Source organism: Bactrocera tryoni, chromosome 1 (genome assembly GCF_016617805.1).
Source record: "Bactrocera tryoni isolate S06 chromosome 1, CSIRO_BtryS06_freeze2, whole genome shotgun sequence".
NCBI classification, from domain to species: Eukaryota; Metazoa; Arthropoda; class Insecta; order Diptera; family Tephritidae; genus Bactrocera; species Bactrocera tryoni.
The window spans coordinates 68,580,954-68,596,492 of NC_052499.1; the positions used below are offsets into that span (position 1 = coordinate 68,580,954).

Consider the following 15,539-nt stretch of genomic DNA (forward strand, 5'->3'; position numbering starts at 1 on the left):
CTATTTGTGTGTGAATGGCGAATGAATGATACGATTGTGGGGCTCGCATGATTCAGAAGAAAACGAAAAAAGAAGCCATAATAGATTGCATAGATTGAAGAGAGAATGTATGAACAAGTCAGAGAATATGTGAGTGCCTTAAAAACTATTAACTAAATTATTTTGTAAATTTTTGCAAGTTCCAATGAACCCATTTACTTCTTCTTGATGGGCAAGTATTTGTTGGTGGGCAAATTATAGTTGCTAGCCGATTGGAAGTTCTGCTGCACGAAGGACGAATGTGAATGTTGCTGGCCAATGCTGCCACCCAAGTTCAGAGAACCACCAGAGACGGATGTAAGGGGAGCAATGCCCTCATCGGAAATGTGCGTAGAACCACCAAGAGCATCGTACTGAGCTTGGATTTCCTGTTGGGCGCGTTGAGCCTCCTCCTGAGTCTTGTACTTGATGAAGTACACTTCAGGCTTGTGTGTTTTCTGTTCACCTTGAGCCTGTTGCAATTGCTGTTGCACCTCGGACAAGTCGGGTTTCTTCGACAACACATAGATGACGGTCTTCTCTTCATTAGCATTCTGAGCGTGTCTCAAAGCTGCGCCGGCCAATTTGATATTGTGTGTTGGTGCCTTGATGAAGACGATGCGATAATTCTTGCGAATTGGGGCATTATCGAATTGTTGACCGAGCAAAGTCTCTTCCTGGTCTTCGGGTGCTGAGTGGATGTAAATATCCTTAGTAATAATGGCAGTCTGTGGACGTGGTTGCTGGAATGATTGGAAGTTCTGTTGGAAACCACCGTGACCGCCGGAGGGGAAGCCAAAAGCACCGCCACCCAGCTGTTGTTGTGGTTGGGGCTGAATTGGCTGGCTAAGTTGCGCAGCACCGAATTGTTGTTGTGGTTGAATTGGCTGACTAAGTTGCGCAGCACCGTATTGCGCCTGTTGCTGTACCACTTGTTGTTGTTGCACAAATTGTTGCTGATGGCTCTGTGAGATTGCTGACACTCCACCGTTTTGGAGCGGTGGCAAGTAGTTTTGTTGTGGTGGCGCTTGTGGTTCTGGCAAATGGATCTCTTGTGATGGTGGTTGCAATGGAATTGATGGTGATGGGTTGAATGTTTGCAATGGTGGTGACTGCACTGGGGAGTAGAGTGCGCTTGGTTGTTGTGGTGGTGGTGAAATGGGACTGGAAATGGGTGCAGCTGGACCTGCTTGCGGTACTGTATGATGATGATGATGATGATGCTGATGACTCACAGCTGGTACAATGGGCGCAGACGGTCCGGCTTGTGGTTGTTGATACTTGTAGCCTGGTTGAGCGCTAACCACGGCGAGTATGGTGAAATACTGTGTGGTGAAAAATTGTTTTTATTAATTTGATGTTATTGATGATAATAAGTTCATAAGCTCATCCTGTCTTATCATAATACCTACCAATGCGACACTGATTGCCTTCATGTTTGAGTATTTTTCGTTAATTTTTTGCTCTGTGATCTTCCTCACTTTCTCTGACAAGTTCAAATGCTTGACTGATGCCTAAATCTGAACCAGTTAACACTTTTATAGTCGGTGAACCGAATGGTAATCGAAATCTTTCTCAGCAAACTGAATCAATTCGCATTTGAATTAATCCACCAATTTGTAGCCGCTTTACATCCGTTATTGCCGTTATGCGCAAGCGCACCACGCACGTGTGACCTTTACATGTATCACCGAAAATCGTCACATAAGCGCGATTAGCACACCGCGGAATCGACCGCTCGACCGGTCCTCTATTCCGTTTTAAAATGCATCCCACTTAGCATAAGGTCGTTCGCTGGTATCACTTTAATCGATTATCTAACAAGCCAGACCAGCATTAGCTCACCATCCGTTTAGAGCGCGCTTCAATGGGCCGCAGACGCGCCTTCGCACTGTGCAACTGTAAACTTGTAAATCTTTTTTCCGTTTGGTTCAAGTTTTATTTTTCCAGTTTTTGTCTTCGAATTATGAAATTGCTAATGTCGTGTTGCTTATGGTTAATTTAATGCAAAATTATTATTATTATTTTATAGTCTTCGTAACATCTCTTCAACAAAAACACAAAGCTGAAGAAACAAAAGATCCAAAAGCGCAACGCAACAAACGCGACAAAAGTCGGTATTCGAACAATTCTAATTTGCATATTGCCATTCATTTCTTTTCACTTTTCCTGTTTGGCCGTCTGCTTCGGCGTGGAATTGTTGGACCAGACGTTAATGCGACGCTGCGCTGTTCCAATGCGTAGAAACGGCTTAGTCGCCCATTAGCCATGTTTACAGGCATTAAATATGGCCCTCTTATAAATTACAACAATAAACGTTATAACGAAGATATCACAACATAATTACGCAGCATCGTTTGCCATGCTCTTTCGCTCTCACTCTGTTCGATTCTCTCATGCAAGTTGCACAGCATTTGAAGTTCAGCAACATGTTGCTAGCTACATACTGCAACATCATGCTCTGTGCTATCGTTGAGGGTTATTAGAGTGTACGTATGCATAACTGTATACTATGAATAACGGTTACGTTATGCTTAAATAAAAATTATTATTTAGTGTGCTGAGAAGGGTTAGGTGCATAAAGATTTATTTTATAAAGTTTACGAATATTTTATTTTACATATTTTATTGAAATCAAATTCCCATGTAATTTCTTTACTTCCGTTCACCCATTATGTTTCTGTAAACAATTAAATAAGTGGCCCTTTTCCAAATCTTTGGCTTGACAGATTCTTGGCTTAACATATCCACGTCTGAGATTGATTTAAAACATTCTCAGACAACTGAATTCCATTCTCTTGTTTTTCGAATATTCAAAAAAGTATGTATGAATATTGACACGTGCTGCTGAACTGTATTTAACATGGTATTTTCTCTCTTCTTTCACTTTATTAACGAAAATTTGGGTGACTCTGGGCCCTCTGAAAAGACGTGGTGGATCGTCGCCTAAAAAGAACTTGATTAATTAAACTTGCTTTTACTTGATAGATAAATTCAATTATGCGGCAGTCATTTAAGTCAGCTAAGTCAATAGTATTTATATTTGAAGATAGATAGCCTAAAATCCTTCGGTGCGCGACGCAGATAAAAAAATTATTCCAAAGCTGGTAAGGCAGCGCTGAGTTCAGGTACAACCGCAAAGTTAATGCTCTTGCAACTTGCAGGAATCCAAACTCGGAAAATTCCTTCATATGGAAGCAAAACTTGATATTAAAATGTTGAAATTAGACTAGTATCGACCCGATTTCATCTACTTTTGCCGATAACACACACTATTAAGATGTCTCATACTAAGAAAATGTTCCTTGTGTTTCATAAAGTACCTCGCATACAATCAGCAATCTATATTGAGTAAATTCAGCTGGAAGTTCGAAAATTTTGATAATATTTGTATAGAGGCTAGGTCATGTTTTCGCCTAATTTTATCCACAAAGATACACTGTTATGAGTAAAACACGTTCTCTCTCAATTTTATTAAGATAATTCACATATAGGTCGATATATGCGGTATAAAGTCGTCCGGAAGTTTGAAAATACGGCTACGGGAAGGATTGACCCCTTTTAAAAACATTTCGTATACACAGATATACTATTATCAAGAAAAGATTATCACTGAATTTCAATTCTATGTTTCATACATTGACTGATATTTTCAGCCAAAAGTTAACGATTGATACTAGAGTACTGCGGCGTTACAGTTTTTATTGGATTTAGAATATTTGTGGTCATAAGGTGGCATACTTTAAAGATATTATTCGTGAATAGTTTTATTCAGTTATATTAATTGCTTCTTGATTAGTGGACTGGAAAGAATCAAAAGGAATTTAAAATAGTGTTATATTGGAAGTAGGAGTGGCTGTAGTACGATTTCGCCCTTTGTCACACTGTAACATAAAAATGTCAGATGAATGTAACGTACTAAATTTGGATGAAATCTGTCTGGTTGATCTCGAGATATGTGATTTCCCCTAAAAGTGGGCGGTGCCACGCAAATCGTCCAATTTAAGACCTCTTCCATCATCTCGAGAGTAAAATTTAATGTTTCTCGATTAATCGATAACTAAATACATCAGGATTTCCATCCATTTTTGGGATAACTTACTATTTACAGCGGCACAAGCATTAAATTTCACAACCAAAATTGCATGGAAGGACTTTATAGGAGAAGGTATTAAAATTGGACACTGGCACCGTCTACCTTTAAGTGAAATCATAATTCTATTCATCAATTTCAACCAAATTCGTTGTGTGAGGCGACTTAAAGGGGTACTCTCATGTGAACGCATACATTTTAGCACTTTTTAAGGAATTTTTTTTTTATGCGACAACAAAATTCAATCATTTTAATATATTTTTATTTGTATTTTGCAATGTACAACAAAAAAATTTTTTTTCGTTTTTTACATTTTTAATATATATTTTTTTTTTAAATCAAAGTAGTCCCCAACAGAAAAAAAATAGTTCACTGGTCATGGGGATAGCGGCTGTTCATGTTTTCTGAAATAAAAAAATCGAATGGATTATTATGCAGTAGTTCTGCGGCTTTCGTCCCTACCAAATATAATCAATTTCAATAAAAAAAATGTCGACCTTCAAAAAAAATTAACGAAAATCTTGTTTTTTCGTTAAAAAAAATATGAAAATATTTTCGAAAATAAACAATTCTGGTAGGGACGATAACTATAAATGAGTAGAAGAAATATATTTAAATTTTAAAGGAATCGGTTGAATACTTTTTTTTTAGGACCAATGCGTTTAAAGTTTCAATAGACTGCAGACTTGTCATGGCGCCTGGTAGACAGTAGCTTACGACACGTCGGCGACTATGAGCTGTAACTTATCAAATACTATGAATTTCGGTCTGAATTTTTCACAGCATATTTTCAATAGGTTTTACTGTCAAAATAAAAAAAATCGATTTTTCGAAGTGATTGCATGAGAATACTCCCTTAAAGATTCCTTTCATAAGCTGTGAAGGCCTATCACGCTTCTTCCCACATAAAAAAACTTTTTGATTCCATCTGATTGTATCATTTTACAGTATATAAATTAAACGCCCCTAAGGTATTTCATCTTACGCCCAAAAATTGTCGAAATCGTACATAAATAATGTGAACGCCAGAAACTTTAATGAGAACTTTCAGAAAGATTCTCTTTCTAACAACAGTGTATGCTATTGCTTATAATGGATGAAAACAGGGCAATACTACCGCTAGTTTAATATACAGTATTGCCAACAACTGAAGCTATATTCATAGCTTTGATCCTTACAAATTGCGAAAATATAAAATATTCAGTTTCACTCGAACCTACCTTGCTTGTTGTTACTTATAGTTAAACGTTTTCAAAATATTCTTTTATTCATTTGAAGCTGAAAATACTTTTAAAGAATGTCAATGCTTCTATCCAAGTATCAAAATATTCCAAAAATGTTTTCTTTTAGATCCTATGGCCGAACTCAATAACGGAAGTATAAATATTAATTGGGCGACCAACTGCTTCATACGGTGATTGAAATTCAGATAACACGCACAAACGAGCTCAAACGTTTTGAGTTTTCTATACACCACATATTATAATATAATTAGTTTTATTAGATTATTTGCCTTAAAAAACTATTTTATTTAGTAATAATTTAACAGCTTCGGCTCTATTCATTTTTAGTCATTTTTAATATAAAAGTCATCACTGTGGAGCTTGCATTTTTATGCTTTTAGTTCACTGACACACCTTACAAGGTAATATGACTTAAGTTCACGCTTAAAATTAATATGTTGGCCTATAGGCTATCAAGTCATATAGGTTGTCTTGGTTATATTACATTGAAAAATATATAATAATATTTTATTATTTTATTTTCATTGTGGGCGGGGTATTATTTTTGTATGAACTAGACTCATAAAAATAAATGAATAAAAAACCGCACATTGTCATTGAAATTGAACCGGATTTTAAAACAATTTTTTTTTAACAAGTTAAAGCGATTTATTGCCTAATAAAACTAGACTATTAAACACGATTTTTTAGGTTAAGTACCACACATAATGCATCATTTTATGAATTTGAATCTATAAATTAACATACAAACATTTATCGCATATGATTTATGGATTTTAAAGCGTTTTTTTTTTTCGAAGTTATTTGGCAGCCAAATATTATCAAAAACGTCAATAAGTTTACAGGTATTACCACAAAGGTTCAACTTAAAGATGTCTGAAGGCTGCAGAAGAGGCATTTCAATATACTAACACTACTATTATTATATGAACATAATTAAATTAAATAACAAGTTATTAATTAACAAACTAAGTTGACTGACTACAATAATTACAGTGTTAAAACACAAACACCAGATGACGGATGTCCAAATTCAATCAAGCAATTAATTCACCACTTGTGCCCACAGAGCAAACCCAACGCTTACAAATGCTCACTGGTGTTTCTCAATAATTTAAAACAACAACAGTGCAGCTCATTTCAATACTAACAAGACATCTGATGATAAAGGAGATTTGTCAAAAACTTATGATTAGTTAATTTATTTTATTGTACAATAACACAATCAAAATAAAAAAAAATGTTTTTGTAACTTAATCCCCAGATGAGCTATCGAAAGAAGATTTCGATTATTTACAGGGTGATCGATTTTTTCGTAAAGATGTTAAAAGTTTTAACTTTATCCATCTGAAATTTTCAATACGTGCAATTTAGATGAGAATACAGTGTCAAAACTACGCATATTGCCGGAAAACACTATTGCATATGAGATTCTCAGCAATGCAATTTACTATCGCCTAACCCAATGGTTGATCACTTCGGGTACTTGTGACCCGAGTATCAATAGTTATATTTTAGTTTAAAAAAATAACAAAGAAAAAGAAACAAAATTTAACAAAAATCGGCTGTAACCGAACATTTTATACTCATGCAACCTGTAAGGATCAAGGCCGCCGATTTTGTAAGTTTACAATATAACTCACTCACTGAACAGTTTATTCGTCATAAGACTTGTTAGAAAAACGAAAATTATTATTTGTTGTACTAAATGTGGTATAAGGACAACCTGAAGTTTAAAATCGTTTTTAGGCAGATTCACGTCCTGCGGTGGCTACTGTGCGAGCTCTTCGCGCAAAACACGAATGCATTTCTGGTTTAACGGTGCACGTGCTTTTTTTTGACATGTCTAAACACATCTTCATACGCATAGCGTGCAATGTTGGCGACTCGTTAATTTCAAGAAATGCCCAGTGAAATGGCCGCCAAAATCATGTCACTAGATTATTTTCTCAGGGAGATTGCCAAATTAAAGGTGTAATGTCTGATTCGACCATTATAGCGGCTAGGTCTCGGATGGTTCATCCATTGTGTATAATTTTCAATGGCTCTTTCGAGCATTTCAACTGGTAACTGGCGAATGACATGCGTCATGTTTTCCTCCAACATAGCCCTACAGGAAAAAGTCTGACGGTGTGGTATCACACGATCTTGGTGGCCATTCGAACAGCCCAAAACGTGAAATTATCTGTTTACCGAAATGTTATCTTAATAAACCCATTGATTGATGTGATGTGTGGGAATTGACGACGTTTTGTTCAAACAAAATGTTGCCGAGGTTATGAGCTTCAGGCGCGATAATGGTCGCCATTGACAGTAACGTTCTCACCGGCTTCATTTTTAAAGAAATATGGACCGGCAGTTCCACCGACTCACAACCACAATTTGCATTGCTTACATACCCATTGAACTAAAAATGGGTCTCATCATTGAACAAAATTTGGTTCGAAAACGTAAGATTTCTATGAAGCTTTTCAAGAGCCCATAGAGTGATGCTATGTCATTTGGGAAGGCTCAGGTTTTATTTTATACGCTTACAATTTAAGATCTCGATTTGAAATGCGCCAAATCGTTCTGTTATATTTTCTTCACTGCGTGCTGGACGTGGTTTATTCGGTCGAATATTGTCCAATAATGAATATTGGGTATCCTTGGTTTCCATTAATGAAACCCCCACCATCATTCCCGAAGAGGCTTTCCCAACCTCCATGACCACCACTGTTAACTTAGTCATCAGTTCAACTGCACTCAATGCTACCTATTAACTCTGACATCGAATTATACAACGACTACGAACCCATCGATTGACTTTAGTGTCATTTCGATGATCAACAAAGAGTTCATGAATATCTAATTTCATTTGAATTACAATACGAACAACAAGTGGCCAACAATGAGCCGTTTATTGGCCTACAAAACAATAGCGAAACGCAAACAAAAAATCAACGGCTTATAAAAATAATAAAAATAATTTTTAAGCGGATTTATACAATTTATGCGTAATTTCATGCAAATTCATACGATCGGCTTGCGAGATTCACAAATCGTTATCATAATACCAAGTGCTGTCGACGCAAATTGCACGGAGCAGATATTTATCTATTCATTCAAAACGATCATTTTATTGCACTCAACTGCCTTGTTATCAACTATGTTTTGCTATTGTTGCTCTTTGTGTTGGACCACTGTTGAGTAGGTGAAATTTTTATGACTTTATTTTTTATTGTCCATAAATATTTAACATAAAATGACAATCAATTTGGTGCGGTTTGACAATTTGCAGAACCAAACACAAAGCAACAGCTGAAAATAGAAAAACAAAAACAAATTTGTTTGGAAATGCAAATGAAATGACGAGAAGAGCTCAGAGGTGGAAGGGGTATTGCACAGCAGGGTTGAGCCTTTAAATTATGGATTTTATTGTCTGTTTGGCGCCACTTGACAGCTGTGCACCACACTAATGACAACTGACATTTATCGTTTGCAGGAATTTCAGGGCTAATCAAGATTATGTCATATGAAAAGAAACTAGTTCGCCAATGAGAGCAACTGTCTCCGCTTACCTACATATATCTAGGACAGACAAAAGTTATTTCATTTTGCAATAGAAAAAAGTAAAAAAGAGAAATTGGGAAAATAATTTTATGAATTCGCAGTGACGCAATAGGGGATGCTACACATACACCTATACTTAGACGATTATATATACTGATTAAATTTATAATCCAAATATATATACATATATCCAACATTTTTGCAGACCTCGAAAATTATAAATCCATTCAAAAGACCATTCAATTTAGTTTGCTTTACACCTACATTTTTGTATTTACCATAAATATGTATTATAAGTTTCGACACAGCCAGCTACCATATTACGATATCTTTAAAAATCGCTTAATCGAATTTCACTGCTACTTAATTATGTTTAGACCATTTTAGGCGCTTTCGATGGACTGCAAACGCATTATGTATGAATACATCAAAAACGCTCATAAATTTTATTGTCTTTTCTTCTTAGAAATACACAATTTGTCGCTGTGGATTTATGCAAATGTTGTTGACCAGATGTAAGTTGAGTATGTTTGTAAGCGGCGACATACAGAGACGTCCGCGGTAACTTTGAATTTGAATTAGTTCATATCTGATTCATATCTGTTTTAGACCAGAGCCTTGCGACATGGTGCTACAGAATATAATAGTTTTGTTCTCTTAATACAAACATTTGCTACAATTGTTAAGAAGAAAACGAAGTGTCCGAGCTATATCTTAAAATCTGAAGGACCAATATATAGAGGAACAGAAGAGCGACGAGCATTGCTAACTAGGCTTCGCTCGTTTCCATGATCATTAAAAAATACTGCTACTACTAACTAAATTTAGTAAAGCTTTGTTCATTATATAAAAAACCTTACAAATTCTTTAAAATCTATCCTGTGCCCTTCAAAGTAATCCCCCTGACCACAAAATACTTTTGAAAGCACTTTTTCCAATCTTCAAAACAGTTATTAAAGTTACCTTGCGGAGCGGTAAACGATTTCGGATGCCTCTAAATTACGCGATAGTGTACAAGGAACATTCCAAAGTAGACGGAACTTTTTGAACCTAGCGCCCCCTGGTAGCGCCATCTATATTTGCGACTAGTGCGTTATAAACTGCTATCTTTATTGATTATCCAGTAAGAATTTCATGACATTTTATTGATCGCAAGTAAAGTTATTTAAGTGTCAGTGTGTTTGTGTTATCGGTGCGAAAATGAGCTTCGAACAAAGAGCAGACATTAAATTTTGTTTTAAAATTCGTAAAACTTTTACCGAAACATTTCATTTGATGAAAGAAGTTTATGGCGTTGATTGTATATCCCGTAGCAGAGTGCACGACTGCTTTCAACGTTTTCAAAGTGGTCGTGAGGACATAAATGACGATCAACATGTGGGCCAATCAAAATCCGTGATCAGCGGAAATTCGTCCTTTTCCGGGTCGTAAGCATAGATCCAAGAGTCGCCGAAAGTAATAATACGTTTTATGACATCTTTCATAGACGTTAAGGCGAAGCTGTTTATCGGAAAAATTTAGCGATTTTGGAACCAATCGTGCTTTCACTTTTTTATGCCCAAATGATCTTTCAAAATTATTTCACCGCTCTTTCCGACATTCCAACGATGCCAGTAAGATCTCTGACTGTTAATCGTCGATTCTCAAACACCAATTCCTTTACTTTATTGACCTGTTGATCATCAGTGGATATTGATGGCCGTCGTGATTGTGATTCGTCGTCAATGCGTTTTCAACCCTCTTTGAATAATTTGTACCAATAAAATTTGATTCCGCACACAAAATTTAATGGAACTTATTTGTTGATTAACTTCACTCGTCGTAAAAGTCACCGAATGCACTATATGTGCTTCAGAAAGACTAGTGTATACTGAACTTTAATGATTATTTTGATGTGGCACAGGACAGCACAGATGTCGCTGACAATCATGCCAACCTACAAAAAAAAATATTTTGACGATTGGATTTTCGGTCGGAATTTAAATTAAAAAGTTCTAAAATTTTTTGCCCACAGTTGTATGTTTTGCATGCTCTCCGACATCTCCTTTTAGGTATTACGAAACACCTGTCAAACTTAATAAATACATGTTCAGGGTATAAGATTATTGTAATGATACTAAGTAAGCTCACAGCCTGTAATATAAGTTAAAAATGTTCCATATATGTAAATAATTAATTCTCAGGGTCCTCTAAAGTTTTGAAAACATCGCAAAATATTTACAACTTTAATTTGAGTGTGAAGTAAATACGAAATGGACTGTACCACCATTATTTGTTTTTTTTTTTGCTTATGAGATGGACTAAGTTTCAAATTAATTAAAACAAAATAACTTTATTTATATTAACCGGAAATTAAACTGCTTAAACTAGAATAAAATCGAAAAGTGGTGAATGCTTATATATTCTAAGGCTAAGGCTATTTATTCAATGATTACTAAAATTTCATACTGCTATTTCTTCACCAGAACATCAGAAACAAAAACGTTAATATTTTTTTCAAAGCAGATAACTTAGCACCCCACTGTGAAACGCCTCTGTTATTAATCAATAGAGAATTTAGAGAATTAACATAAAATTTTATAGATTATGAATAAAATCGACAGAGTAAATCATTTGCAAACATTAAGCCAGGTAAACACAACAAACAGTGTTTAAGGGTAATAATAATTAGCTACAAAAAATATAGAATACATAAATATGAGAAAATAATTGTTCCAAAAACCTTGGAAAATATATAATCTTTTATCGATTCTACTGTCAAGAAGGGTAGCTGAAGCCGCTCGACCTTACCCAGCGACATCGACAAGAAGTTCCGACGTGTTAGATCCAAATTTTGTTCAGCGACGAGGCCTACTTCTGGCTCAATGGTATGTAAACAAGCAAAATTACCGCATTTAGGAGGAAGAGAAACCCAAAGAGGTTCAAGAGCAGCCATTTTCACTTAGAAAATATATAATCTTTTATCGATTCTACTGTCAAGAAGGGTAGCTGAAGCCGCTCGACCTTACCCAGCGACATCGACAAGAAGTTCCGACGTGTTAGATCCAAATTTTGTTCAGCGACGAGGCCTATTTCTGGCTCAATGGGTATGTAAACAAGCAAAATTACCGCATTCAGGAGGAAGAGAAACCCAAAGAGGTTCAAGAGCAGCCATTTCACTTAGAAAAAACCAGGGTTTGGTGTGGTATGTGGGCCGGCGAAATCATCGGTTCATATTTCTTCAAAAATGACGCCACTTCTCACACTTCGCATTAATCAATGGATATATTGAGAAAACACTTCGGTGAGCAGATAAAAATCGTGTGATATCACGCCGTTAGAATTTTTCCTGTGAGGATATGTAAAATCTAAAGTCTATGCGGACAAACCCGCTTCGATTCAGGCCTTCATCACACGTGCCATTACCAGCTGAAATGTTCGAACGAGTCATCGAAAATTGGAATCAAAGGATGAATATTTGAAAGATATGCTATACAAAAAATAAACGCCAAACAATGCTCTTTCAGATGATAATAAACATTCCCCATTGAAATTAAAGTTTCTGTATTTTTTCTTTAAAAAAATAAGGAACCTCGAAATAGATTTAATATACTTGCATGAAATGTGGCCCCAATACTAATTTACAAATTGCTACCAGAATGTTTATATGAAATACGCTTTTTTAAAATCTGTAATAAGTCTGGAAAAATCTACATGCCAGAATATATGTAAATATAAAATTATGTGCAACTTCATCAGTCTTACACCACTGTTATCATATTCAGTTGTTATCAAAAGTGTTGCTGGTAATATTTTTCCGCTCAGCAGGGGTCGCGCGTCATTTGCTTTAGCAGATATTCATACTCACATACACACATAGAAAATTATACCTCATTATAGATTTGGTTAAGTAGAGCTGGTCTATGTTTGGTTATTCACGTCAACGCCCGCTTTTGCTGCTAATTCGCTGCAAATTGCTAAGCCGCCAAAAATGGATTAGTAGCAAGCTACTCTTCACCTTTCAGCATGCTGGCCTGTCTGGGCTGCATTCAAAAATTTTGCTAAATTATACTATATGTCTCAGATTTTGATCACAAAATTACATTTGCCCTCAAAAGCGCAGATGTGCATACGAAAAAGGATATATACATATATACATACATATGTGGGTATAACTTGTCTGTAATATAAAAGGGCTTATATGTATGTCTGTATTTAAGCTCCACATTTGTGAGTGTATGCATGTGTGTATATGTGTAGGCACAAATAAAGCACAAAAATGATGTGAGATGAAAATTTATGCATTTTGACGCTTACCATTACTGGCTTATTGATCACTCGGAGGTCGTTTAAGCTTTGTTTTTGTAGTTACTGGATTTTCTTAGTATTCGGGTTTTTATTTTTATTTTTATTATTATTATAATTTATTTTCTGGTTTTTTTCAGCTTTTATCATATTGGATATGATTGGGTCTGGATTACTATCGCTTTATCGTTACATATCGCGTTTCCCTAATTTGCCGACATATAAAAAGTGCACTATTGTCTCTCTTGATTAACAGTTAAATTTTAAATTTCACGTTGTAAAGACTTGCGGAGGGAATCTTCGTAGTTTGCCCGGGTTTTCGACAAAAAATCAACTAAATCGATGATGCGTGTGTTAGTGGTGAGTGCAAAAATTGGTTTAGTGATTTCGAGAATGTGTGTTGTTATTGAAATATAGTACGCAAACATTTTACGAACTGAGTTCTAGTGAGTGTCAAAAATTATATAAAATGTTATATGTTTGAAAAGATAAAAATATACAATAATAATAATTAAAGTAATTAAATTAATTCAATTAATGGATTAATGGAGGATGGAGTCATGTGCAGAAGTTCACGCAAGTGAGGAAAGTTCTCTGATCGACATTCACTTGAGAGTGGCCAGAAACAATTCTTTTACACATGGCTCAAGCAACTCACGACTTCCGGTCTTTGACCAAGTATCCTCTGGGTAGCCTAAGAACATCCGTTTGAAGGCGAGCTAATTTGAGAAGGCGAAACATCCCCTACATAGGGAATGAATCCAAATGAAATTTAACAATCAGCCTCGGATGAGATTGCTGTTGTTAACTCGGCTATAATCGCGTAAGCGGTGTCTACGCCAGTGAAGAAGAAGAAATTAATTCAATTAATAGTAAGCAATTTCATCGTGATTGAAACTTTCAGCGTTGCCACTCTTGGATGGTGATCTTTAACTAACTCAATTTTGAATTAAAAATTTAAATTAAGCCAAAAAAGAAAAACACTTTTGATATTTTGGTCACAATTCCTTATACTAATTATACCGTTTCCGTTTTGCAGTTTTCACTATTTGTAGGGGCGGCTCTCGCGGCACCGCAAGGCTACAACTATCAATTAAATTACGCTCCGAATTTTGGCGGGGCCTTGACCTATCCACAAGTACAGTTACTACAGAAGTTCGCTGCTAAACAAGAACAATCAATGGTACAACAACAAACCGTTACAATTTCCGAGCCACAAGCTCCTGTTCAGAGTCAAAATATTGCAACAGTTGGTGGCTCGCAATTCGCCAATCAGTTAATACAACTGGCAAATTATGGGCAACAACAGCAACAAGCACAGCTATCACAGGGGATTTCGGAGGTTCAACAAGCTCAGACACATAGTTTCTCCCAGCAAATACCTTCAGTTGAACAACAGCCACTACCTTTAGCGTTACCACAACCTCAAGTCCATCCACAGACACAATCTCCACAGCCTGCTCAACAACAGCCGCAAACCTTAGCCCAACCACAACTTCAGTCCGCGTCTCTGCCACAAATTCAAGCAGAACCACAACCTCAGCCTCAATTTTTACTTCAACCGCAGCCGCAGACGCTGCCTCAACCTCAACTTCAGCCACAACCACAAATTCAACAGCAATTTTTCCCTCAATCACAACGCCAACCTCAACTTGTACCGCAGGTCCAGCCCACTGTACAGTTACAGCCGCAACTAGCTCAGCCGATACAATTCCAGCACGCATCTCCACTCTCTCGCATACCGGAACCCACATACTACAATAAGGAGTACTATTATCTTTCTGCACCACAGGAAAACTACGAACTGCCGCCAGACTTCAATAATCTATTGAGCAAAATGAAAAAGAACCTTCGCGTCGTGTTCATCAAAGCGCCGGAACAGAACGGCCTCACAAAGACAGCTTTGCAATTGCTGAAGGATAGCCAGCAACCAAAGACGGCCATTTACGTGCTAACGAAGCAACATAATGCCGCTGAACTGGCTAAGAAATTACAACAACAACCCGGCTTAGCCCACCAGAAACCTGAAGTGATATTCATCAAATATCGCACGCGCCAGGAGGCTGAGCATGCGCAGCGCACTATTCAATCGCAATACGAATCGCTAAACGGACCCAATCACTTTAATTTCGAAAGCGTGGTACCAACGCAAAATTTTATCGGTTCCACTGCAGCAATAGAGCCACGGCAGCGCCCGGCGGACCAGATCGTCGTTACAAGTACGACTACGCCGTCGCCACTGGTCTATCTGCCGCCGGCGGAGTGAAGCATTTTGTTTTTATTTGGTAGTTAATTTATATGTGTGTATATATGTATGTGATTAGATTTAATAAAAGTTGTTTACATCC

General features: G+C 36.6%; 2 protein-coding genes across 2 annotated transcripts; one reads left to right on the forward strand and one right to left on the reverse strand.

Moving 5' to 3' along the window:
- Positions 1 to 194: 194 nt before the first annotated feature.
- Positions 195 to 1,454, reverse strand: LOC120782237 (probable basic-leucine zipper transcription factor R). The gene is made up of 2 exons (XM_040114408.1): positions 1,431 to 1,454; positions 195 to 1,343 (listed from the first exon to the last, which is right to left on the reverse strand). The coding sequence occupies exons 1-2, from the start codon at positions 1,452 to 1,454 to the stop codon at positions 195 to 197; spliced, it is 1,173 nt and encodes a 390-aa protein (XP_039970342.1).
- A 10,039-nt stretch (positions 1,455 to 11,493) lies between these two features.
- On the forward strand, positions 11,494 to 15,457 carry LOC120774605 (mediator of RNA polymerase II transcription subunit 15-like). Its single transcript, XM_040104358.1, has 2 exons — positions 11,494 to 11,538; positions 14,231 to 15,457. Exons 1-2 carry the CDS (start codon positions 11,494 to 11,496, stop codon positions 15,455 to 15,457), a joined length of 1,272 nt encoding a protein of 423 aa, XP_039960292.1.
- Positions 15,458 to 15,539: the final 82 nt, after the last annotated feature.

What these genes read in the sequence shown, in the direction of transcription:
- LOC120782237 (XM_040114408.1), bottom strand. Translation starts at nt 1,454, where the DNA reads ATGAAGGCAATCAGTGTCGCATTG. An exon ending in AGGCAATCAGTGTCGCATTG is followed by an intron (nt 1,344 to 1,430) that starts GTAGGTATTATG and finishes TTCACCACACAG; the next exon opens with TATTTCACCATACTCGCCGT.
- LOC120774605 (XM_040104358.1), top strand. Translation starts at nt 11,494, where the DNA reads ATGAATAAAATCGACAGAGTAAATCATTTGCAAACATTAAGCCAG. An exon ending in ATTTGCAAACATTAAGCCAG is followed by an intron (nt 11,539 to 14,230) that starts GTAAACACAACA and finishes TCCGTTTTGCAG; the next exon opens with TTTTCACTATTTGTAGGGGC.